A 27,977-nucleotide genomic window follows, 5' to 3' on the forward strand; every position below is an offset into this window, starting at 1 on the left:
CTTTGCCTCCTAGCTCTTTCCTCTATTTCCTTTGACTTTCCTCTTGTCCCACTATCATGCTCAGTCTTCATTTGGGTTTAAGTAATTCCTCTTGGTTACGTTACCCTCAATCCCGCCCTACCAGGCCTCCCACAACCTCATCACCACCGATTTGGATCACTTGTTGTTCCCTTGTCCCTTGGTTTGTTAACACCACTACCTTTCCCCCCACATCCCATTCTCCCATGTCCCCCCCAGAACTGTCGGTCCCATTGTTTCCCCCTCCAGATTGTTCATCCAGTCTATTTTATTTAGACAGACCTGCGGAGATAGAAACTGCTTTTTTAAAGTTATTAACCAAATGTAGTTTATTATGAGCTGGTAAGAGAACAGAAAGGAAATAAAGCAGCAATCATTTGTTTTACAAAGTCTCAAAGGACACTGCAGCGAGATTCTGTTTGCCCATATGTAAAATCACAGCATGTAGCCAAAGACACAGGACAGAAGTCCCAACTTGGAAGAAACCAGTTTTCAAGAATTAGGTACAGAAAGTATTCATTAAAAATTAAAGAACGCCATCTAAGATTCTATTCTTTTCTGATTCTGACCCTCAAAAACAGACTGGAAACTAACAGTGTGTATTTCTTTGGGCAAGCCCAGTTTCAAATGTCTCTGAATATGCTTTCCATGGGTGGTGCAAATGGATAAGCACTTAGCTACCAACTGGATGGCTGGAAGTGCAAATCCATCCAGAGTCCCCTCAGAATAAAGCTGTGGCTGTCTGCTTCTGAAAAGCAAGTCACTTGAACCCTGTGGAACACAGTCCTAAGTGGAGACACACGGGGTTGCCGGGGCTAGAGATCCACTCAAGGGCATCTTGTTAGCTTAACTTTGAAGGAGAATGCTTTTAGTGGTACGTGTAACCTCCAGTGCACCATGTCAGATAGTTTCTCTCTTTTGTTTCCATGCGTGTGTGTTAAGTGCAGATTTACAGAGCAGATCATCAGTGTTGCTATCGACAATTCATACATGTTTTGTTTCATCTCACTCATTGCAATCCCCTCAACAGGCCATCACTTACCCATGTCCTCTCTGTGTTTGCGGTTTCCATTCCAAAGCCCTTACCTGGCTCCTCTCAACACTGTCCTTGGGGAAATGCTGCCCTTTTGTTCTTAATTGAACAATTCAAAGTTGTGTGGATCTCCCTAGAGGTATTATTCTCATTTGAGATATGTCTATAACAGCAACATTTTAAGAAATTATTGTTTTGACTCTACTAGTTAAGGTAATATAATCCTCTTTCTTACTAGATCTTTTTTTATTTGTTCATTTAATATACTTTATTGTGGGAACCCTGAATAGGTGCTTGACTACGAAACAAAAGATGGCAGTTTGAACCCAGTACCCACTCAGTGAGAAAAAAAGTGTGACAATCTGTTTCCATACAGATTTGCAGCCTTAGAAAACCCAAAGGGACAATTTTACTCTATCCTTCAATATACCTATGAGTTGAAATAAATTAACAGCAATGTTTCTATCGTTGTTTTTATTGTATAGAGCACTTTTAAGTGTATAGAAAAATTGTTCGGGATATAGACTTCCTATATGTGTGCTTTCCCTGACTTGCCTGTTACCATTTTGCATTTGTATGGCACAACAGTTTTAATTTTTGTGTCATTATTGATAAATTATTATTATAAAGGAAGCACTTCCTCATGTAAGTAACAGACTACAGTGTGCAAAATAGGTTACATTTGAATATAAAAAGTTAAATATCCTCACAACTGGTAAACAACATCATGATAAATGGTGAAGGAGTTGAAGTGGCTCAGGATCTCATTCTTCTGTTCTTCTGGGATTAAAAATCAACACCCGTGGAAGCAGCTGCCATGTTATGGCACAACATATCATGGCAAATCTGTTATAAAAGACCCCTCTATAGTGTTAAAAAGCACAGATATATCTTTATTTAAGAGTGTCTGACCCAAGCCATGATATTTTCACACTTTATGTGCATGTGAAAGTTGAACATTATAAAAGAAAGACTACAGAAGAAGTGATATAGTCAAATTGTTGTTTTGCCTAAAATGTTGCAGATGCCGTGAACTAACAGAAAAAATAAATAAATAAATCTGTTCCAGAGGAAATACAGTTGAAATGCTACTCCCAAGCCAGGATCTCCACTATTTAAAGAGGTTATCACCAGAGACAAGTTCTTGACGAAGGGCATCAGATGTGGTAGAGTGTCAGTAGAGGAAACGAGACGCTGAATGAGATGTGTTGACACGGTGACTGTGACTGTGATAAACATAGCACTGATTGAGAGGAATGGGCATTCTCTTACACTTGAGTTGCTATGAGGCAGGGTTCACTCAATGGCACCTAACAATAATAGTGATTAACTAAAGGCAGTCGTTTAGAATAGGGTTCACTCTGTGTTGTACAGGACTATATGTATATTTACTATTTTTAATAACATTCATAAACAAATGTTAACCTGATGTGTAAAAACAACTTGAGGGTTTTTTTTCATGTTAGTGTATGGCTGTATTAAAAACTAAAAACTTCAAACTCACTACCATGAAGTCGGTGCCAACTCAGAGCTGCCCCACTGCTGAGCTTGTGGATCACAGCCCATAAGTAACCACGATGCCACCAGAGCTTCTGACTCCCTTAAAGACAGTATTCAAATAATTACATAGTATGATATGCATTACGTTTATGATTTAATATGTTTTCTCTAATCTTGAGGATACTATTTGGTCTTCTTGATGGAGGAATTGGATTTTTCCTTTAAAAATATTATTACTCCTTAAACAACATGAGTTTTAACTAATTGTACAGGTCCACTTAAATATTATTACTCCTTAAACAACATGAGTTATTACTCCTTAAACAACATGAGTTTTAACTAATTGTACAGGTCCACTTAAATATGTATATAATTCTAATTGTCTCCACCTGAGCAGTTAGTCCTTCCAGCAAGTTGCACATTATAGTAAAAATAGACCTCTGTGATTCTCACAGATTTTTCCTCATGTTCAGTGTAACTCTCTGGGTCTTCAGTGAAACCCTGGGCCTGAGAGCATGTGCCTCCAGTGACCCCAAAAGTGCTCCCGAGAAGCAGAGAAAACTCTGATATTGCCAATAGATGTGGACTTGCGGGGCCAGTACCATAGTTTGAGGCCATCAACTGCAATTGCCTGCCATTTCAAGATAAATTAATTCAGGATAAAGATCACTGTCAAAGAAGAAAAGGAAGTTAGAAAAGCTATCAATGCAACAACTCCACGAGGAGTTAAAACCTTACACTTTTTGTGAAATATCTTTTGATCTCATAGGGTGAATACAGCTTTTAAGTGAGTGCAATACATATTATAATAAAATACAAAATACACTGTGTTAGTCTGGGTCGACTAGAGAAACAAATCCACAGAAACTCATATGTATATGAGAGAGTTGTATATAAAGGGTAAGTGTACATTAAGAATGCATCCCAACCCAGTGCTGTCCAAGCCCATAAGCCCAACATTAACCCTTATGTCCAACACCAATTTACAAAGTACTCCTCAATCTCACAAAACACACGCAATGACACTGACTGCAGGAGGAAAGTCAAATCAGTGAGTGTGTAAGCATCTCAATACTGGCAGGGTTCTCCACACGGCTGCTCCAGCACCCAGGGCTGCATAAGGGTAGGTCCATGCGGCTTCTCCTCAGGGATGTCTTGCAGGAAGTGAGCCTTGCCAGATGAAGCAGGGAACTGATTAAGGCAGCTACACCCTGGTCCAACCATCAGAAAGCAAGAGACCCAAGAACTAGCAAGGTGAGGCTCACCAAGCCACTTATCTCTCAGCCCTTCAATTAGTCCCACATGTGTTTATCAGCCAGGTTGGCACAATAAACCTTAACTATCTCATAGTGCTAATTGATAATTTATGTTATAGGTAAGGCTATTAGTAATTAAGTTTTGTCAAAAGACAAACCTAAATTTTCATCTGTGCAGAGAATTGCTGCCCCATACCTCTGCGTTGTTCAAGGGTCAACTAATGTTCTTTTTTAAGTTAAAGTTAAGAGAATATGATGGAAAAGGCTCCTATATGTCAGTCACTGTTCCAGGAGCCCTAGTCATGTCATTTCATTCAATGTTCACAGCAAAATAGCCTAGATCGTCATTATAGTCCCTTTTCAAGTACCTGTCAACAACGTCCTTTCCGTTTGATCAATATATAATGGAAGAATGAGAGGAGCTAATTATTTTCTGTTTATTTGGTTTAGGTTTTGTTTTGTTTTTCTTTACTCTTTTTCTTCCCTAAACTTGTTTCTTCTCCATCCAATCACTTCCCACCCTTCCCCGCCCCCCCGACTCCCCACCCTGTGAGTAAACTGGACTAATCTATTTTTTCCACTGCATTTCTCATTAAATACTAAACAAGCAGTCTACACTCATGTATGGCAGGTTCAGTGCTCATAATTATAAAAAGTGGATTCTATTTTCTTGATGGTCTTTGTTCTTATCTTATTTAACTTTAATCCCTTTCATATTATTGCCTTTAAGATTTTCAAAATATGTTGTGTGTTGTTTTTTTTTGGTTACTTTCTTTCACTTTGCCAAGGGTCTGCAAACTTGATAATTCCCTTCATGGAATACAGCAGAATAGGCTCAAAGGTTTTACTTAATACTACATAGACACATACATTGTTAATAATTGTTTTAAGTTGCCATTGAGTCAATAACAACCCAAGACACCCCAGATGCATTTGAAATGAACTGATAGGGTTTTCAATGGCTAATTATCCTTGCTGTTATACATGAGGTCATTATAAATTGGAGCCAACTCAATGGCAGTGGAAGACTAGAGATGTAGATCTCTAGATCGTTCTTCCAAGGTACTTTCAGCAGACTCGAACTGCCTGCAGTTTGGTAAGCAGCTAATTGTGTAGCTTCTACATGAAAGCACACATATGAATACACTAAAACCGAATACAGCACAATCAATCGGTGTAAACAATAATGATTCTCTTGCAGAAACATGATGGCCATTTCACAGTCATCCAGTTGGTTGGTATGCTCCGAGGCATCGCATCCGGGATGAAGTACCTTTCTGATATGGGTTATGTTCACCGAGATCTAGCGGCTCGGAATATATTGGTCAACAGCAATCTCGTGTGCAAAGTTTCTGATTTCGGGCTCTCCCGAGTGCTGGAAGATGATCCGGAAGCTGCTTATACAACAACTGTAAGTTTTCATGTCTTCCTCGAATATCGTTGTTGTACTTTCATTATTTCTAATGTGATTAATTATGTTTTTGATTCCTGATCTAGCATCAGTCTCCTAATTGGACATCATTATTTCACTAAGACATGTTCACTTTATCTAAGTATCTGTTACAAAAATTCTAATTTTTACTATTCTTTCATTGCATCATGACTTCAAGTCCATGTTATGATTCCCTTTACAATAAATCAGCCGTAGCCTGATGTCTTTTCAATACTTCAGTAATTAATTCTTTAAATGAAGTACTGAGTAAGCCAACCAGACAATCCATGCTAAATCAGTGCTGAGTATCAGTGGACAGGAAATGACCTGTTATGCTCACAGTTAAGGTTATGAAATGATTTGAATATTCATATTTTCAAATGAACATGATAAATGCTTCTGGAGATTTTTAAACACACTGGAAAGCTTTTTCTAAATAAGATTTGGAGAAATGTATAGCAAAGAATAAAAGATTAAAGTTTGTAAATCAAACTATAAACTGCACATGATCTCAGCTTGACTCTTGAATAGTTCAAATATTTCTGAGTGCCCCAAACCAATTCATTCCATTGATTTCTTTACTTATTATTTTGATAAATTCAATCTGAAAGCTTCTATTAACCCATCTGAAAACTATTCATTTGTAAAATTATACTACATTGTGATATTTGTTAACAAAACCTTCACAATTGATCTATTTGATGGCTGCAATGGAAAAAAAAGTACAAAAAAGGATTCAAGATGTTTTTATTCTCTTCTCTGCTTTTAACCTTACACATTACTTTAAGAGACAAAAACATTGTTTCCTTTCATTTCAATTTTTTGAGGTGTTTTGAAACTTCCCTGTGTTCATTTACTCTAGGATGAATGAAATGGTAATACTTTGAAAGTAATGAGAAATCAAAAACCATTGCTAAAAAATCAAAAAACTTTATTAAATAAAATATCAAAATATGAAGCTGTGGTTTTGCAACATAGCCTCCATCTAGATGTATACACTTCAGAAAGTGTTGTTTCTCTATTTCTCCCCAAAAGGAGCCAGGTGGTGGTATTGGCTAAACCAATAGTCACTCAGTTGGGGGAGGGGGTCGGCGGCGGGAATGAAGCAATCTGCTCTTGTAAAGATTTACAGCCCCCAACCCTGGTCTCTGTGAATGAGAACTGACTCAATGGGAGTGGATTTGGATTTGGATAATCTTCCCCAAAGAAGTCTGAATTATTTGATTAAGACCACATGAAAACAGTAGTTTGGGGCATCCTTAAAGGACTCAAATCGTGTGCTTTGAATTTGGGGAACAAATAGAAATCCGACAGGGCAAGATCCGGTTGTAGGGTGGCTGGGGAAGGCTGCCCAGTCAGAGTCCTGTAGGACGTTCTCAGCCACCCTCAAAGAAGAAGCAGGTGACAAAAAAAAATAATGCTACTGGCCTTTTCTTGGCAATTATTTTCTCTATTGTCTTAAAAACTCTTCATAATAAGCCCCTGTAGTTGCCTAGTGTCCTTTGAGAAAATTCATCAAAATTGCTGCTTTGGATTTATAAAACACGGTCACCATAATCTTTGAAGCTGACCTCTCTGCCTTGTATCTAGCTGCCTAAGGAATTCCCCTTGGAAGTGATTGTTTCCATGGAATGAATACATATAGGAATATACTATAAATAACAATATTCTAATGATATTACAAGCATATTGCTGAGAGAACTTATTTGCAATCATCTACTGGATCTGTAGAGACATGTTGAAATACATTTTCTTTGACTGAAGCCTGTGCGTGTATAAACTGGAATCCGATACCCGTACTTTTTTACTTATCCTTGTATTTTATGCCCTTCACGTGTTTCTTATGTAGAAATGGTCTACATTAATTTACCAGTGGTATTTTCACTGATTTCTCAAAAAAAACAACACTGTTTGAAGGAAAACAGATTAATTTTTAGAGCCTGACGTATAGGATAGCAGTATCCACTGCTCTTTTAATTGAAGAGAGAATTTTATAAAAATAAAAGTCTATCACATTGGAAAACACTGTGCATTATACAAAAAGCAGGATGGTCCATTCCTATTTCTAATTTTAAAATGCCATCATTATTTTTGTATTTAAGACTGTCATTTTCTTCTCCTTTGTGTTTACAAATGTACATGTATACACTGAAATCATTTTGAAGCCATGGAACACTGCATAGTATGTAGATTTTTTATTAGGCTTTTTCTAATTCCTGAAAATGGCATTTAAAAGTGTTCTCTTTTATAACAATTATAAACTATAAGGTTTATAAAATACATTATGTACAATAAAATACAATATATATAAGAAAATATATAAGATATATAAGAAAAACAATATAAAAAATAACCACCATCTTGACAGGCCTTTCTAGCTCTCCCATCCCATCTAGAAGCTTCACTAAAATCTGTTTCCTATCACAGATTCCCCTGGCAGATGAGTGGGGGTGTCACAGGAGATGTCCCATGTGGGAATCAAACTTGCCTCCTTCACAGAGAAGGCAAGAATTCACGTTGGAAAAGACTTCTCAGCATACACAAACTCTGTACTGTGCCTTAAAATGTTTCATTACTTAGACAGCTCATGGAACACTATTCCAAGTCTAAGAAATAGAAAAGACATGTAAATGCCGGGAAATGACTGGCATGTTTACGGAAAGGGGAACCTTTTGGAATGCAGATGAAGGGCCATGGTGCAACATGTTGCTTAGAAATAAAGTTAAGGTTACTTAATCGGCACTTCAAGACATTTGAAGGGTTTTCCAGAATAATAAAGGACCAGGCATTTTATTCATTTAAATGGGCCATAAAACAGGCCATATTTTAGGAGATATTATTGATTTGAATATGGAAGATGAATTGAAGAGTAGAAGAATTAATAGCAGGAAGATTCCTCCATCCCACCTCACCCCCGCCCCAAAGAAAGCTGTCATTGAGTTGATTCTGACATGTGGTGTTGTGGTTAGTTGCCATCACGTTGGCTCTGACCCATATTGCCTCTATGCACAACACAAGCAAACACTACATGGTCCTGCTCCATCCTCACAATTGTTCTTATGCTTGAGCCCATTAATGCAGCCACCATGTCAATCCATCTCTTTGAGAGCTTTACTCTTTGTTGTGCCCCTCCTCTTTACCAAACATATCGTCTTTCTCAAGGAACCTGTTTCTGCTGACATGTTCAATGTACGAGAGATGACATCTGGCCATCCTGGCCTCTGAGGAGCGCTCTGGCTTGACTTCTTCCAATTCACATCTGTTTGTCCTTTGAGCAGTCCATAGTTCTTTCGATACTCTTCTTCAGCACAGCAATTCAAATGAATCTATTTTTCTGTGGTTTTCTTTATCCAGTGACTCACAGCAGCCCTATATTCATTTTCTAAGACTGTAAATCTCTGAAGCAGATACACTGAACTCTCTCCTGCTGAGAAGCTGGTGGCACCAAATTACTGATCTTACAATTATCGGTCCAGCTCTTATCTTACAACACACGGGGCTTCTGAACAGCTGCTGAAACTAGAATTGAATCAGACACCTTTAGATCGTCAATCTAAAAATCTCCCAACTCAGGATGGTTTACCAGAAAGTCTCCCAACGGAGTAGAGACCAGGAAGTCGATATGGCTTACATATGGGCTATGACAATGGAAGAAGTACGGCCAGAGTACTCCTGAGGGGCAAGGATGGCAAGACTTCAGCATACACACATCGGGCATATTGTCAGGAGAGGCCAATCCCTAGAGAAGGATATCATGCTTGGTAAAGCCAAGGGGCAGCAAAAGAGAGGAGGGCCCTCAAAGAGGTGGGCTGACACCACGGCTGCAATAATCCGCTCAAACAGAAACCATGGTGGGGATGGCACAAGACCATGCAGTGGTTCACTCTGTTGTGCATAGGCTCACTATGGGTTAGAACCGACTCTAGAGTACCTAGCAACAAGATGACAGTGGAATTGAGAAAGAAAGGACTGAAAATCATTTGGAATCTACAATTTCTAAGACTTCGTAACTAATTGGATATGAATTATCATGAGTGTTAGAGCTTTGGGAAACCCTGGGAGGCAGTTCTAAGCTGTTCTACAGAGTTGATGTGACTTTGGGGTGAAGAGGAGGGCAGTACTTTTGCATGTATAATCTTGGTGGAAGCATGTTGCCAGGTCTTTCTTACATAGCACGGGATGTGTTCAAAGCATCAACTCTTAGTTTTATAGCTAATTGCAAACCATTTACCTTCATAATCAACCTAGTTAAGAAAATAGACATTTTTTTCATTCAGATGACTTAGCCAATTTAGAGATCGAGATATCATAGTAAGAGCAGTCCAAAAATTTGGTTTAAAAAAAGACAGGCTGGAAAGATGGGGTGACAGGATGAACCAGGTCCCGGGCATGACACTGTTCAGGACGTGGCTCAGGAGCAAAATGAACATTTAAATTAGAGCGGCCGACCAGGAGAGATGCAAAAGAGAGTAGTCTGCCAACAAGGAGTGTATCTTTAAATTCTATTTAGATTTCATAGACATGTACTGCATAAGAATATGCTATTTACCTTATAAATTGCCTTAAAGAAAATGATGGATGAAACTTACAACTATATGTGAGTACACATCCTACTTTCCCCCCTACAATTTAAGAAGGTTTAGCACATCCTGTGTTAAGACTACTACTACTCATTTAGTATGTACTTAGCACAGTTTATTATGTAGCTACCATAATAATAGAGCATAAACACTAGATGGCCAATAACCAAAAACACGCAGATTATTGAGAACAGATAGGAACAGAGCGACAGGACTGAGAGAAAACAACTGTGGCACAGAATAATGCAAGTCCCAAGTGGGAAGACACCAGGAATGGGTGATACAACAGGAAATACAACGCCAATAACAGAGGATTTTTTTTTTTTTTTTTTTGGAAATGCTTTGAGGAACTTCTACCAGATACGATCTTGCATGCCTTAAGAACTGATCAAAGCAAGAAAATTAAAAATGTACATTGTAAAATAAGGGTAAAAGGTAGAAAACTCACAAAAATACTATCTGAACCATTGTTTCCCAAAGTGTACTTAAATACTAGAATGCCCTTAAACAATCCTGGGGGCTGAAATCCTGGGAACCCTGGATCACGAGCTATAGTGCAAAAAATTTTAATAGCCGGGAAGGCAGAGTTTTTGTTTTGTTTTTCTGAAAAGGGGATGGTAGGTTAATTAAATAAGGTTGAGAAGCTATGATCTAGATGAAGAAAAGAGGTCTTCTTTTTAGGAGCCAGTTCTACGAAGAGCTTACCAGACCTTTGGAGTGGGAGACTGGAGATTGATTATAAACTGCACCACACAACACATATATCAAGTGATATATGGCTAAGTTAAGCTACATAAAATGTACTGACACTGTGGGCTGTTGTCATCGGTTACATGGCATCCTGCCAGGTTATCATTTTGTTGTTAAGAAATCACTTAAACCATACCCAAGGTGAATGACGGGGTGAGGGGCGGGGGCATGGATGGAGACCCAATGCTCATCTGTAGACAATTGGGCAGCCCTTCACAAAGGGGTCACAGGGAAGAGATGAGCCAGTCAGCGTGCAGTATAGCACCAATGAAACACACAACTTTCCTCTAGTTCTTTGGTGCTTCCTTCCCCCCACTATCATGACCTCAATTCTACCTTACAAGTCGGATTAGACCAGAGCATCCACACTGCTACAGATAAGAGCCTGCAACACAGTGGATTCAGGATAGATAAATCCCTCAGGGCCAACAATGAGAGTAGAGATACCAGGAGGATTAGGGGAAGGTGAGGGGACAAGGCGGGAATCGATCACAAGGATCAAACTAGAACCCCCTCCCAGGGGGACGAATAACGGAAAAGTGGATGAGGGGCAACAGAGGACGATATAAGATATTGAAATAATAATCTATAACTTATCAAGGGTTCATGAGGGAAGGTTGGCAGGGGAGGAAGGGGGAAGAAATGGGGAGCTGATATCAGGGGCTCAAGTGGGAAGAGAATGCTTTGAAAATGACGATGGCGGCATATGAGCTTGACACACTAGAGGAATGTATGGATTGTGATAAGAGATGTAAGAGTCCCCAATAAAAATTTTTAAAAAAAGGAAATCACTCTTTATCTGAATCTGACACATAATTACATGGACAACTCTTTTACAACTGGCTTCCAAGGAAGGACTCTTAAATCATGAAACAACTCAGCCTTAAACACACTGAAAACAAGGAACCTCCAGGCTCTCTGTTGTATAAATGATGTTCTATTACTCTACAATGAATACTAAAAGTTATACTATGGTTCCCACTCATCTGAATTAAGACATGAGTTTAATTTAAAATTTAATTACAGTAAGGTTCTAATAATTATGAGCAACTTCATTTCTTAAGGAGCGCTAGTGACTTAGTGGGTTATGCATGGCACTGCTATCCACAAATTCAGTGACTTGAACCCATCAGCCGTTTCTCAGGAGAAAGATGGACTATCTACTCCTGTAAAGATGTAAAGACTCAGAAACAGGTGTCTCATCCTATAAGGTCACCATGAGTCGGCTCAATTGCAGTCAACTTGAGTTTTTCATTCCTTGTGTTTTAAAGACCAATGCAAAATGGTAGACACGTGTACAGCAATAGCTGCTAAAAATCCTGACTCCTTGATGCTGACCTTGAATTGCCTTTATGTTGTGTTATTCATAAAAAGTGTTATCCATGAGAAATCTCGCATTTTTTTCTCTGCCAGGTGGAAGCAATTACTTATCAGTACATTTTGATCGAATCCTAGCAACCCTCTATTGACAACGTAACTTATATAATCACAGTTAATTAACATCTTAATTCTATTTATTTTGCATTCAAATAACCCTTTTTAAGCTCAAACTCTTAACCAACCCTATTCTATAAGATATGAGAAATGTCAAATCTAATATCAGTCTAAGAAAAAATGGTCAATACTCAACAAGGAGGTAATTATAGCAAACATTGGAGGAAAATGAGGGCACCATATTTACAGGTGTATTCGTAAGTTGAGGAAAGATCTAAGCAATCTTTCACCTTCACCAAATTCATATTTTTACAACTTGGATTATTTTTAAAGTGAATGTCTAAATATTTATTTATATATGACAAATTTTAAGTGTAAATATTTTCATTAAAAATAACTAAATTATTTTCAATTACTCATTAATCTGCCTTTAATCATTATAACTTAGCCTGATTAATTGTGATTTAACTAGAGATCTTCCTTAACTTTTAATAAAACTTTCTGAATTTTGCTCATTTTTGTCTCTTTTAAATAGAAAGTTGCTATATAAAAATCTATTCTGTGCGAACAGGTTTTAAAAGGCTTTCAGCTAAAATCATGTAGTCTCTAATGCAGTGAATGAGAGACTTTGTACTGAGAAATATTTCGGATTTCTTGGATTTGGAAGAATAAAACTTCATCCTTTGAAATCCTACCACAGGATTCACTATTTAAGTCACTAGTGGTAGGGGTGACACCTCAGTAAAATGCAATATGTGGTGAAATGCATCCCCCCAAGTGGAATCAGAGCAAAACTAAAGAAATGGATCTTACTTCAATTGTTCCTTAAGGTTTAGCCAAGCTTCAGATGGAGTGTGGGACAGCTTTGAACATAAAGAAAGACCCTCAGATAAACCCATTGCCACCAAGTCAGATCTAATTCAGAGCAGCTCTGTAAGAAAAGGTAGAAGTTTCCCATAGGGTTTTCCAGGCTGTAATCGTCATAAAATCAGAATTTCACATGTTCTCCCTCTCTCACCTCTCACCTCTCCACAAGAAGCCAGCAACTTAAACACTGCTCCCTCAGGGCCTGTAGTTTCTTAGATAAAAGACTGAAATCAACTGCCCCGCTACACCCCCTCCACACACACACACACACAAAAAAAATGCATCCCAGAATAAATAGAAGTAATATTCTAAGAGAATAAAGACTACAAATTCAAATATATTTTATAGAGACTTGCAAAACAGGCGAGTAGACACATTCAACCTCTTCTAACTGAAGTAGGGAGAGTGAGTATCCAACTTCTCACCAGCTCAAGGGCTATTGCCGTGAGGCAGAGGCCAGACGTGCCTGCACCATTCCTCCAGTGGCATTCTGCTTTTCTGCTGAGCTCAGTAATCTGTGCCCAAACAGAACACACAGACAAAATTCACAACTCTTTAGGGAAGGTGGGAAGTTAACAGGTTAGCCCATGCCAAGGTAAGAAAACACTAAGGATGGAGTCATGGTCCTGGGCACAGTCAATGAAACACAAGTCAACATCTTTCTGGTATTATCTGCTTTGAGCCAAGATCCATCTGACAGCAGCAATGATATCCCTTGTTCCACCTCATCTTCTGAATCTGGCCTGAATCTGTTAATATACTGCTGTAACCATTGTTGGATGATCTTAAGCAAATTATACCGATGTTGCAATATCAATGATATCGTTATATAGTTGGAGCGTTCTGTTGGGTCATCTTTCTCTGGAGTGGGCACAAATATGGATCTCTTCCAGTCAGTTGGTGAAGTAAACCATAACCTTCCTCAGACAAAAACAGTTCTCACTCAACAGATACTGTGATAGAAGTTAATGAGATCAGAGAAATGCATTGGCCATTATAATTAGCTGAAGAGAAAAATATTACTTTAAAGAGAGAAAAAGTATATTTGAATTATCAAGTGTTTGCTATATTAGTTTCTAAGAAGAATATCTGATCATGGGATAAGTGCTATTACTTGTATAATGGTAATTAATGGCATGAAATTAAATTTGTATAACTTGTTGATTGGAAAACTGAGCAGTTCTGTGAACCAGCATCTAATTTAGAATAGAAATTTTAAAAAGAACTAGGGGCAAAAAAGAATCTTCCCTACAGACTGTTTGAGAGGTGAATGTTACATTCACAAACTAGATGACAGACTGAGAGTCCAAAATCCATAAAGACTCTTGTCTGGGATGTTCCATGAGAAGGCACAAAAATCCATGCTCAGGTATCCCTTCAATGTGATGTATTATTTGGGTGATATAACAAAGCCAAATCTTGAGCATGTGGCAAAAATGGGACTTAATAATAACAACACCAAATGGATGTGATATCTACAGAATCACCCTGTAACAAGTCTTTATCTCTGAAGCTTCAGAAAGAATGGTTTAGGGTAATGACAGATGACCCCTTTATAGTAAAAAAAAAAAAAGGGGGGGGGGATTTGATGATTATCATACAGAGTACAGAAGTGCTGAACAAAGAAATAGCTCTATCAGTAATATTGGAGTGGCTCTTTGGAGTAAGTATTGGGCTGCTAGCCTCAAGTTCAGCTGTTCAAACCCATCAGCCACCAGAAAGGAGGAAGATGAGGTTGCCTGCTCCCATAAAATTATACAGCCTCAAAAACCCTATGTAGGGTCTGTATGAGTCAGAATGGACTTGATGACAATGACTTTATCCATAATAGTACAGATAGGGAAATTGATCTATTTCAAAATTGTATGTACCTTTGGGAAGCCAAACTGTGCTTTGTGAAAGTCTCCATCTTTCATTCGTGCAAGGTTATGTAAAACCATCCTCCTTAAATATAAACACTGTATAAACATCTTTTTATATTTTTATTTTTTACATAAAGAAACCAGCCCTAAATACTTAAGTCTGAGAGAGTTTTAAAGAAGGCTAGAGACCTGGATAAATTCCAACTCTATATTAAGTACTCAAGGTTTTGTGTGTGACTTGTTTTGTTTCTTCCTAAAGTAAGGCATACCCCTTAAATATTTTAGTGCCCTAGATAACAGGAAATTTATCTTTTAAATTTGAAGATTTACCAGCACATAGAATAATATGATAATTTATGGTAGCATAATTAATTGTTAATAATAAAAATCAATAAGAAAAAATGTAAAATGTAATTGGAATTATAGGATTATTATCTTCAGTAATGTTGCATGAATGTCTTTTCTTTTATCACTGTTACTCAAATCTCATGAAATAAGTAAACCTAAAATAATCCTTAACATATTGCAAAGAGATGAAAAATGTTCAAAAGGAACAGTAAATGTAATAAATACAGAAGCCCTTGCAAGAATGGGTCAGGATATTCATAAGCAGAGCAGCAAACACTGTTTGAAGTTCATTCAAAACATCCTAACAAATGCTTTGAGCACAAAATGATGCCAACATCTTGGATAAGATGTAAGAAAAATGGTTCATGAAATCACAGAATGCATAATAGTTTAATACCTAAAAGCATCTGAAATACATCCAGTTGATTAGCCTAATTTCTAATTAATGAATCATAATCAAATGCCAGTCAAATTCTCCAGATGTTTGACATTCACATCAATTCACCGGAAATCACAGGAAATACCAAGCCCTGTTTGTTTTGGTGCTAACAACATTCACCACTGTCTAATTCAGAGTCACTCACCCTGCTACAAATGGTTTGGGAACAAACCCTGATTAAATTGATTAACTGCAAAGATCAGTCAGCAAACGTCCAGCAAATAGAGTGTTGTGCTCATGGGCTCCTATTCTGAGAAAAAAAGACAAAGAAACCAGATGTACACAATGCTGTGACTTTAGGCCCAGAGCTTCACAGGTCGCTCCTGAGGAAATTAAGTCATTGCTAATGCTTAATTGCTATTTTAATCTCTGGTGTTGAAAGAAGGCTTTTCTCCCATGACAATAAAATGCTGGAAAGAAAACATAATAAATACAGGATAAATCAGGTGAAAACTTTACAGAAAAGCTTACTCTTGGAGGATTTTTGTTCTTGTTTTTGTTTTCTGCATAAAGAGCCTTTTACCACTGGCAAATAAATTGAGGGGGAAATGTCAGTTATTTATGTTTGTTGGTAAACTCTTTTAAATGCCTTCCCATAACATTTCTCTTTCGCTGATAAAATCTTGAAATGTGTATGCTTTCCATAAGTCCAGATCCAGAAAATAAATTTGGGTTTTTATCAGCTAAACCAGCCTTCCAGCGGATTCCTCCCAATGCCAACCCACATGTGTGAGACTATCATTGTGCTCCTGAGGATTTGGAATAGCGGATTTGGGGCATTTCTCAAGCTGAAGAAGACTGGGGGAAACATCCAAACCTCAAGTTGAAATATAGGCAGACTCCACGGGCACAATACTAACTCTGTAAACATAATCAAAAGAAGGAAAGAAGATTCAGTCCCTGTATCAAAAAGAATGGGTCAATATTTAACCATTTCAGGAGGTAGTATCTGATAAAAAATCAATGATGCTGAAAGAAGACACCTAAGCTACACTGAAGATATTGGCAAAAAAGGAGAAGGAAAACTCCAGCGATGGACAGAATAGACCAATTGAGATTTCCCAGCAGAGAGGGAATGCTGAAGGTGCTCAGTCTTCTATGAAGGTGCTTACAACTACGGAAGATGGCTTCCCGTCCAACTGACCGGAAGAGAGCTGTACGGATGCCCATTCTAAGGAAAGATGATCCAACCGATTGCAGAGATTACAAAACAATGGCATTCATATCACATGTCAGTAACATTTTGGTGAAGAGAATTCTAGAATTGTTGCTGCTGAATATCGCGGACAAAGACTGCCAGAAAGTAAAGGTGGATTCAGAAGAGGACATAGAATTAGCTGTGCCATTACTGATGGCAGGTGGGTCTTGGTTGAAACAGAAATGCCAGAAAACTGTTTGTTCGAATCTTATTGATTATGCCAATCCATTTGATTGTGTGGATCACAAACCATTTGGGAAAATAATTCTAGCAGAGCAATGGGCCACTGCATGGTTTCAATCTTTTTTTTAAGTTCAGGGTTGTATTCTATCCTTTTATCACACTTATTCAATCTGTATACTGAGCACATAAGCCAAGAGATGGAACTACATGAGGAAAAATTGGAGGAAGATTCATTAACAACCTGCAATATGCAGATGACACAGCCTTGCTTTCTGAAAGTGAAGGGGACTTCAAACACTTGCTGATAAAGATCAAGGATTGCAGCCTACAGAGTCCTCACCACTGGATCAGTAGGTGACATCTTAAATGGCAAAAAGATGTCAGGGGTCAAGAATGTCATCTTGCTTGAATTCACAATCAATGCTAATGGAAGCAGCATTGGAGATATCAAATGATGCATTGCATTGGGTGAATTTGCTGCACAAGACCTTTTTAAAGTGTTGAAAAGCAGGATTGTTACTTTGAGAACGAAAGTGCACCTGAGCCAAGCCATGGTAGTTTCAATTGCCTCGAGTGCATGTGAAAGTTGGACATTGAATAAGGAAAGCCAAAGACGAATCAATGCATTGGAATTGTACTGCTGGCTGAGAATGTCGAAAGTTCGCATAACTGCCAAAAGACCAAAAAAAAATATTGGAAGAAGTACAGCCAGAATGCTTCTTAAAAACAGAGATGGACGAGACTTCCTCACATGTACTTTGCAGTCCCTGGAAAAGAACATCATACTTGGTAAAATACAGAGGCAGCCAAGAACAAGAAGACCTTGACAAGACGGATTGACACAGTAGGGCTCACCGTGATGGGGTCAAACGTAACAGAAACGATGAGAATGACGCAGGACTTTGCATTTGTCAGAAGAGATTCAGCAGCACCTAGCCACAGGAGGAGCCAAAAGAACAAGCAAATCTATCTTGGAAAAAGCCACAAGGCTTCTTAAAAACAAGGGTGGAAAAGCCTTCTTATCAGAAAGGACCGGTCCCTGATGGGGGACATCATGTTTGGACATCCAGTATTCGGTCAATGAAAATAAAGGACTCTTAATGAGATGGTTTGATTCAGTGGCTGCAACTTTCTGAGGAATCGGAGGCTTGTGCAGGATTAGGCAGTGTTTTGTCTGTTGTACACAAGGTCACTAAGATTCAGCAGATTCGTTAAAGGTTTACACCACTCATGGGCTCATCTTATAAGCAATTTATATTTAAATCATTGTCCTTTGGCAAGTACAGTCTGTATGCTAGTCATTTTAATATAAACAGAATTGAAATGAGGGATTCTGGTCAATTTTCTTCCTAAATCGTACTACACATATGTTCAAGTGGAAAGCTTCTATATTGACTGTGCCCTTTTTTATGTCCTTGAAGATGGTTTCCAAAACTGGGATAGCCATCTTGCAATCAGAAAACAATAAACCTAAGGAGATAAACCCAAGTTCCAAGAATGACTAAATTTTAAAAATCAAAGTAATCTGTAGCTATGATGAAATTATTGAGATTCTATATCAATGGAGAAACCACTTGTCCCAATTTTTTAATTTATGTTTAGTTAAAGACTGTACTTGCTTAAGCCCATGAGAGTTGAGTAGTCTATGATTCTATGAATTACAGTTTTAGATAGTCCAACTAATGCAATAAACAAATGTAAAAACCTCAATATTAATAGATAATATAAACAGAAAAGAATAAAAGGTGTCATTTAAATAAAATATCGCCAGAGTCATACAAACTAACTAGATTATCAAAGGAGACTAAAATTAGTTAGTTTGAGGTTTAATATAAATCGTATTATTGCCAATAATTACCCTTGTTGGACAATGGAAATAAGAGTGCTGATATCTAGGGATATTAAATTTTAACCAAAATCAATGATTGCATGTAACAAGTATTTAGTGAGTGCCTACTCTTTTTCCCCCTCCCTCCCCATTCACCCCTCCCTTATGAATACTTCATAATTTATAAATTATTATTTTATCATATCTTACACTGCCCGACTGAGTGCCTACTCTTATGGACACCAAAGATATTCTAACAAACATGCTTCTCTCAAGAGGCTTGCCATTTGAAGGGTAGTGGGAATAAAGGTGATAGAGCACGTAAATCAAACACGATTATGTCGAAGAGTGATAAATACTGGTAATATAATGAAAAATAAGAATGAGAAATGAGAAGCTCCCATTGGAAGCCATGTCCAAAGAGCATCTGGAACCAGGTGACATTTGAAATGAGACCCCAAAACTGAAAGTCACAGTAGATCTGAAGCCAGAAAGGTTGACGGTAGGGGAACCATGCATAAAGGCCCTACGGGGGGTGGGGGATAGAAAATGGGGGCAGAGAGTCTGTTTACAAAGAAACCCAAAGGCAGTGCAAAGGAGCAGGCATGTTATTCTATGGAGGGAAGGCATTGGAGGTTTTAAGCAAAGGAAAACAGAAGATGCGTTTCCTTAAAAGATGATTCTGGCTAATATGTTGGAAAATGACAAAGGGACAAGGAGAGATCCATTCAAGCACCTAAGTGTTGAAATGGTGATGATAGGTTACCATAAACTAGCTATAGAAGAAATTGAGAGTAGAGGACAGAGTTGAGCAATCATGATCGTAACCTTGCCTGAGAACAGCCAATGAGAAGTCCTAGATTTTTTTTTATGAAACCTCTAGATGTCCTTAACAGGAATGGTGATAGGTATTAGATACTGAATTTTTTTTCCTCTAAATAGATTTATATTCTTTAAAGTTTATATTTTTTTAATCTGTTACCCTTAAAGAATGTTTTAAACTCTCATTTTATCTCATTAAACCGCACAGCAGTCCTGTCAAGAAAACAACTTCTTTATCATTTATTGTTGAAGAAACTGAGGCACAAAAAAGCTAAGTAATGTGTACAAGTCCCAAAGCTTTTCATGGGAAACAATATCAATTAGCCTGGAAGTAATGGTGGAGTTATGGGAAACTGCCTGCTCCATTGATTTTGGTTAAAATTTAATGATGTACTCATGCTCCTCCCCCAATGATTCCTAGTGTGTGCACACACTCTTCAATCTCTAACCTCGGCGTGAAAAGAAGACGATAGCAGTCGCTGAAAAAGTCTTTGAGGTTAAGGAAATTAAGGAGATGTCTTTAGTTACAATTTTACAAATGCAAACTTATTTCAAAATGTTCAAGGTAATCCCTGCAAAATAGAGTATACAAGAGTAAGTTTTAACAATATTGATATTTGAATTTGAGTTAAGACATGCATGGCTTTATTCCACATAAAACCAGTTTAAACATTGCTATGTGATTAGTGGATGGCTGCGGACACGTTCTCTCAGGAATACAGTTGTCTTATTCTCATTAAGGTGCATGATAGTTAAAATTGTATGTCAATTTGGTGCGGAAGGATTCTTAGTAATTTGGTGGGTAAGATGTTGTCATCCCCCATGATGAGATCTACTATTCTGTAATCACTTCCATAATGAAATCTGCTATGAGGAGCCAAGGGAATTTCTTTAAGGATGTGGCTCATTTCTAATACATGTGGTTGCTATGATAAAGCTTGCTACTTTTTTAACCATGACTGAATCCTGCATTTGGATATATATCTGACCTGTAACTCTCTGGGCTTGAGCCTGGGGCCTTCCATATTGTCTGCCAATCTGGAGTCTTCAGCAATCTGCCACCTTACCTGCTAACCTTGAAATCCAGAAGTCTTCTGTCTGACCTGCTGACCTTGGATTCCTCCATTTCTGCAGCTATGTGAGTTAGGACAAACCTCCAACCTGACAACTGACCCACAGACTTGGAATTTGCCAATCTACACAACATTGAGCTATTTCCTCAAGATAAACTTCTATGTACATACATATGTATATATAAGTGTACATTCATATATATATATATATATACACACACATATATATAGAAACTTCTCTGGTTTTACTTCTCTAGAAAACCCAGCCTAAGGTGTGATGACTTCCAAAATAAAGAAATAGTAATTTCCACGGGGATCTGCTGAACCAGTTAAATTCAAGGCAGAGAGATCAACTCAAAAGGTCATGACAACTGCTTTGTTTTTACCAAAGGAGTAAGTGATCGATTTTCTAGAATGACACAGGGTTATCCTGAAGGCTTCTTATGAAGATGCTTTATGAAAATGAAAAACTACATTGGTGATAAGAAGGCTAGGAAAAATGTGCCAAGGAATTTTCCCAGCACAACAATGCACCTGTTCATTCGTCAAGAGTAGCGAAGATTATTCTCAAGATTTTAGATGGAGAAGCTTTACCCCATCCACCCTACATCCTTTTTTTTTTTTTTTTTGTCCTGGACTTTTTTTTGTTGGAAATTTTTTTTTTTTTTTTTTTTCATGTTTTATTTTATTTTATTTTATTTTTTTTAACATTTTATTAGGGGCTCATACAACTGTTATCCCAATCCATACACACATCAATTGTGTAAAGCGCATTTGTACATCGTTTCTCAAAACATTTTCTCTCCATTTAAACCCCCGACATTAGGTCCTCATTTTTCCCCTCCCTCCCCGCTCCCCCCTCCCTCATGAGCCCTTGATAGTTTATAAATGGGTATTTTGTCATATCTTGCCCTGTCCGACGTCTCCCTTCACCCACTTTTTGGTTGTCTGTCCCCCAGGGAGGAGGTCACACACAGTTCCATGTAATCGGTTCCCTCTTTCCTACCCATTCTCCCTTTACCCTCCCTGTTTTGCCACTCACACCACTGGTCCTATAGGGCTCATCCATCCTGGATTCCCTGTATTTTCAGTTCCTATCTGTACCAGTGTACCTCCTCTGGTCTAGCCAGTCTTGCAAGATAGAATTCGAGTCATGGTAGTGGGAGCGGGGAGGAAACCTTTAGGAACTAGAGGAAGGTTGTATTTCTCATCATTGTTACATCGCACCCTGACTGGCTCATCTCCTCCCCGAGACCCCTCTGCAAGGGGATCTCCAGTGGCCTACTAATGTGCTTTGGATCTCCACTCTGCACTCCCCCCATCATTCACTATGGTAAGATTTTTTGTTCTGATGATGCCTTACACCTGATCCCTTCGACACCTCGTGGTTGCATAGGCTGGTGTGCTTCTTCCATGTGGGCTTTGTTGCCACCCTACATCCTTGATCTTTCCTGGTTTGTTCTCCAAACCCAAAGAATATTTCAAACGAACATGACTTGAGGCCTTTGAGAATGTCAAAACAGCAGTAATTGGGGTGAATTGAAAAGTACAGGATTCATTAAGGGAAGGTTATAGAGATGAAAATGCAGCCTTCAGAACTGAATCACATAGTTGGAGGATATGTAAAAAAAAACAAAAAAACATTATCTTCACATTTTGGTATTTTCACTTACTGAGGGAGGCCTGGTGATGCAGTGGATTATATTTTGGGCTATGAACCCAAGCTCAACAATTCAAAACCACTAGCCACTCTTCAGGAAAAAGATAAGGCTTTCTGTTCTCTAAGCGATTTGCCATCTCAGAATCCCTCAGGGACAGTACTACTCTGTCCTCCAAGGTCACTATGAGTTAGAATCAACTCAATGGCAGTGAGTTTGAAAGAAAAGTTTCTGTGATTTGTAACAATACATGTAGACTTCTCTTATGAGTGATTTTCTTTCTTGGTTATCCAACTTATAATTGTTTTATAATTAATAGTTTGCTTTTATTATAAGGGGGAAAAGATGTATATGTTACAAATATAGGGAGTGGAATAACGCTTGACAATATACCTTTTTGGAATAACTCTTTAAAATACCTTTTGGACCAGTATAGCTAAAATTTCTTTTCCCTGGTATGAGTCAGTGAATAAACAAGTATGTTTGATTGTTTTAAGGTGGCTTCCTTACTCAAAAAGATGAGTGAAGGTCATTTCACTGAGCAGCATTAATATTTTCGTGAAAAATAAGACAATTAGGGAAACAAACATTAACATTACTGATTTTTTAATGGAATTCTGGGAAGTCCTCCAAGAAATCTCTAACTCTTCCACAAAGTTTCAAATCCAGTTCCTCTCTTTCCTGGTCATCCCAGAACATACTGTTATGTACCACAATCAACCTTTCCAGGCTTATAAGCAATCATGAGTAGATCCAAAGCTAGAGAGAAGCAGAAGCAGTACACAGTCTTAAAATGTTCTTTTCAAAGGTAAAAATTTGAGTTGCAAACATTATAAAACATTATCAGCAGCCTTGTTTAAAAGCGAATACATATTTTCATTTATTGCATTGTTTCACCTGACTATGCCTGGGTTGGTTCATGGTAGTCATTTATGTTTGTATGAGGGGGTATCAAAAAAAAATAGAAAAATGTTCTGGGGGGCGGAGCTTTTATGATATGCATTTATCCCAGTAGGCAAGCCGCTGGATCTGAGTTAGTGCACTCACGCGTCCCCTGGGAAAGTTCTTTCTGTTCACAGTGAAATTTTTCCTAAAAGCAGTTTTGCTCGAACTTCAATTTTTGTGATGGGTGATTGAAGAGAACAGCGTGGGGCTTTGAAATTTTGTTTCTGGCTTGAGAAGCAGATTGTTGTGATGTTGGACACCGCTTACAAGGACAGCACTATGCGGAAAACAGACGAGTTTTTTCTCGAGTTTTTTCAAGAGGACGAGTGATTTTCTCATTAAAAAAAAAGGTGAAATGGTCGAGGCCCCAACAAAATTATTTTAAAAAAATAAAAGATTAAAATTAATTTTTTTAAGATGAAATGTCAATTGATGACAAACCTCATTCTGGATGCCCATCAATTTCCTGAAAGGACAAAAATATCGACTCTTTGTGCATTTGGAGTTCGCTCCACCAGGTCTGACTGTTCATCAAGCTTTCTATTTAGAAGTGCTGAAAAGATTGTGTAACAGTGTGCGACAAAAAATGCATGATTTGTGCAGACGGGGAACTGATTTTGCCACCATGATAATGTACCTGCTCAGGCAGCCATTTCAGTGCACGAGTGTTTGACAAAAACAGCATGCCTCTCTTACCCCATGCACCAGACTTACCTGACCTGGCTCCACACAGCTTCTTTTCATTTTCATGAATGAAGAGGGACATGAAAGAACAGCAATTTGATGAAATAGAAGAGGTGAAGAAAAAAAAATGAGGGAGGTGCTGTCAGCCATCTGAACAGATGAGTTTGAAAAAAAAATGTTTCCAATAATGGAATTACAGGTTTGACTAATGTATTAAGTGTAAAGGAGAGTGCTTTGAAGGCAATAAAAATTTTTTGTAAAAAAAATTTTTCCAAATACATAGCTTCAAAAGAATCTGTTTTTTGCAGGGTGGGGGTACCCCCTTATAAGTCAACCTTTTGAAACCATGATTCACTACAGAGAAGCAAAAAAAGTACTAGGGACAAGAGCTTTTCCCAAAAGCTACCTTGAGCCCCTGTCTGCACAGGTGCATTCTGAATGCATCCATGAGCCATTCATATTTTTTTCTAGTCAAATCATGCCCTGTTTGAGTTAACTTACACATACAAAGTTTCACTTACCCAACTTTGCTTCTTTAAGCTTGCAAGAAGAACAAGATATTATTATATGAAGTACACACTTTGTTCAGTTGTTTAACCATGCTCTTAATCAGTGTATAGTATGTGTCACAAATAGGCAGCTGCTGAATGAATTATACATAAAGATAATGTTTTCTAGATTACTCTTGCTTGTATATATTGCATAATTTAGGTCTTAACACAATCTGGTCTTTAATCCTCTTCTTTATATAGAAACTGGATCATTATCTTATTCTTTTTTAATGGTTCAGAAAGTTTGTTTTTTATCTGTGCTAAATAAAATCAGTTCCTTGGAAGACAACATTTTTCATTGAAGTATTTATGGCACATATTTTTCTACAGGCTGAAATGTTACTTTTTCCAGCGGAGTTTCCTGGCTGAGATCCTTACCTGAGAAAACATTTAGTCAAAATCCCAGTAAAGGTTGCTGGGGAGTGGACGCTGACCCTTGGAAAGCCTGGTGTGCTGCAGGAGGCTTTGCAAGCGCTGCATTTTAGGAAGTAGGTCTCTAGGCCTTTCTTCCTCGGATGCCTGGGGTCAACTCAAACTTCCACGTTTCCTTTAGCAGGCTCACCATGTGTGCCATTCAGGAACTTATAAAAATAATTGCTGCTAAAAGAAAAATGCAAAATCAATAGAATTAAGTTGTATTCATGTGAAAATAACAATTAACAAAAGAGCCAAGGAGTACACCGTTATTCCCTTATCTCTAACTCCGTGTTATTTCATAATGAAGACATTGCTATAGCAATATAGGTAGGAAGCTATTAAGTAATGGAGAAAATAGTGGAGAAAATAAGAAATCAGAAAACAACACTGCGTTGTAAACACGGAGCTCTGGCTCTGACATGAATTTGGCCATAATTCCGCCAGTATGCATATGAATTTGAAAATATGGTGGTGCCTCTGCGTCCACATCTTTGAATATCATTAATAAAACTGTTCAGAATCTACTGTAAAGAAGTGTTATAAGAACTGTGGTGAAGTGAAATTTCTTAAGACGACTCTTCTATCCATATCTCTGTCACTCCCACCAAATGATTGCGTGGGATTGTGCACAAGTAGGGTGTGTGGAACACTAATAGAGAGAATTGGTCAGTTGGGGTTGCCATTCCCCGGAGCAAAAGAGAACTATCTCAGAAGGATGGATGGAGAAAATTCCTGGGACCATCAAAGATGCACAGCCATCCTGGAAGCATGTTTGAGATCCCTGCCTCAAGAGAGGGAGCTCGAGATCAGAGGCACCAGAGGCTGCTGCATTGGAAACCATGGGTTCAAAGAAGTCACCCTAAGACAGAGCACAGCGGCTATGCAGCGGAGATCTTGAGATAGCGAGGGGGAGGGGCCAGCCAGTGAGCTTCCTGGCATGGCGGGCGAGGCCAAGGGACCACATGGGAAAGACATGGCTGCTGGCTGAGGAGGGGTGTTTCTGTGGACCAGTAATGGACCAATATCTATGTCCTTAATATATTTTGATCCTGGCTTAGGGTAACCTGTTAACTTCCCTAATAAGCCTTCATTAATAAAATTGTGAATTTTGTCTGTGAGGACTGTGTGGCCATTACAACGGATTGTCAACCCCAACAGAAAAGTAGTGTTATAGGAATGGTTGGGATCAGAATAGAGTGAAGAAGGCATGGAGGATGGAGGGTTGTGGGTTGGGAGGGGGTTAGATTCTGCTCCCATGGGAGGTCAAAAGAGGTCAGCTATGGCCTCTGCTCAGGTTTTCTGAAGAACCTACATGATAATAAATAAGCTAATGTGTGTGTGATAGCCAATACTGAGACTGACAGCACAAGAATCATCTGAGATACTTATTGGAAATGCAGATTTGCAGTTTCCAGACTCAGAAATTCGTTCTCAGGGAGGAGCAGCAGGATATAATCTGGAAATGAGGTCTTTTAATAAACATCAGGTGATGCTGAAGCAGGTTAACCGGAGGCCCCATCTTAATGAACTGTTCTACGGCCATCTAGACATATCTCCAGTCCCTTCTCCTCCAGCCTGACACTGTCATAAGTGAGACCGCGTCACAAACAGGTAAGAGATGTCCCTTGACAGTAGGAAACAGAAAGGGGGAAGGGGGGGATGACCGGAAGCAAGAACTGTGTGGCTACACCAATAACAAAACCAAACATACAACAAAAGGCAGTCAGTTATCTGATATTATTCTCAGCAGATGTCGTTCTGTACAACTTTTAACTGTGGGATAATGTAACCTGTGGCCAAAATGTGAACATCTTTTCGGAGCTAAAGAAGTAATTTACTTGCCCCAGGTTCTAAAGTTTCTCTCAGAGTCCTGACCAGAGTTCTTAACACAATTGCCTATATTTCAGATTGTGACATTAAATGTTTAATATCTCTAAATTAGGTGGGATTTCAGGGTGCTTGGAAATGACAAGGTTTCATCTTGAAGGCAAATTAACCTTAAGGGAAAGAAAAGACACTGCTGGAATTGCTGTTTCGAGATTTTGACCTAGAATATCCCTTCTGGCTCTAAAGTGGAGTCCATTCTCCAAACTCAACATTAGGAACTATAATTATCTCGGGATCATTTTATAAAAACTACACATGCTGATGAAAAAGGACATAAAAGGGTGGACAGGAAAGGAAATTTTGTGAAATCAGCATCATACTGTGCTGCCAAAGGGTCGAGATGCCTTTGTATATATGGGCCCTCTTGTGAGTGAGCAGGACACAGGGCGTTCAAAGAGGTCCCGGAATTCAGGAAGAACAATGCTAGTTTGCTTAGTTTAATATTGTGCCCAACGGAAGAAGTGCATTGCAAGAAGGACTGATTTCCAAGGATTTTCTCTGTGTGTAGGTTTATTTAAGCTTAGAAACATGAACTATTTGTCCAAAAGAAGAGAGAGAAGTACAGATAAAGGACTACCTCCTCCTATTTGCCTGAGAATGGAGTCCAACCCTGGAATTTAAATTCATTTATTAATGTTGGGATCCATAAAATTTAAGATGAACCTGGGAAAGATGATCCTAGAGAAAAGAGGATCAAATGGAAAACGAGAAAAGGAACTGTGAAAATTCAGTGAAACCCAACTCATTCCAGCTCCTGGGACCGCCTACAGCGTTTCTGGGGCTGCACATCTTCCTGGGAGCAGATGGCCTCCTCCTTCTCTCTAAGCTGTCAGCCTTGTGGTTGGCAGCCCAGCTTACCCGGAAACACCACCAGGCCTCCTGACATTAACCGGAAGCAGTGTCTATCTAACACAAATCAGGTCAAATCCAAAACAGAGCAGAGAGAATCTCACATGGAAAGTAAAGAATTGCAGACTCATCACTGACCTGATTAGACATCAGTGCTATTTTTTTTTTTGCACATCGTGCAGACTCTTAGTTTTGAGAATATTTAAAAGTCCATGAAGATGTCCCAATGAGCAAGAAGGCAACCAAGATATTGGGAATACGAATTTGTAAACCACAGAAGATTCTATAGATTTGCTCAGTACTTATATCAGGTCCACTCTGCTTTATCATCAAGTGCACTATGGTTTAAAATCAGAAAGGTGT

The 27,977-nt window shown here is 38.5% G+C and overlaps 1 protein-coding gene across 1 annotated transcript in view; it reads left to right on the forward strand.

Annotated features, from left to right (window-relative positions):
• The window catches only part of EPHA6 (EPH receptor A6), a 1,133,516-nt gene that overhangs the window by 976,012 nt on the left and 129,527 nt on the right, over window positions 1-27,977 (forward strand). Inside the window, exon 15 of the mRNA XM_045286264.1 lies at window positions 5,009-5,218. Within this exon, the coding sequence (XP_045142199.1) occupies window positions 5,009-5,218 (210 nt within the window). The remainder of the gene's footprint in view (window positions 1-5,008; window positions 5,219-27,977) is intronic.

Source organism: Echinops telfairi, unplaced genomic scaffold (genome assembly GCF_000313985.2).
Source record: "Echinops telfairi isolate 266 unplaced genomic scaffold, ASM31398v2 ScPeMD7_6;HRSCAF=24_1, whole genome shotgun sequence".
In the NCBI taxonomy this organism is placed as follows: Eukaryota; Metazoa; Chordata; class Mammalia; order Afrosoricida; family Tenrecidae; genus Echinops; species Echinops telfairi.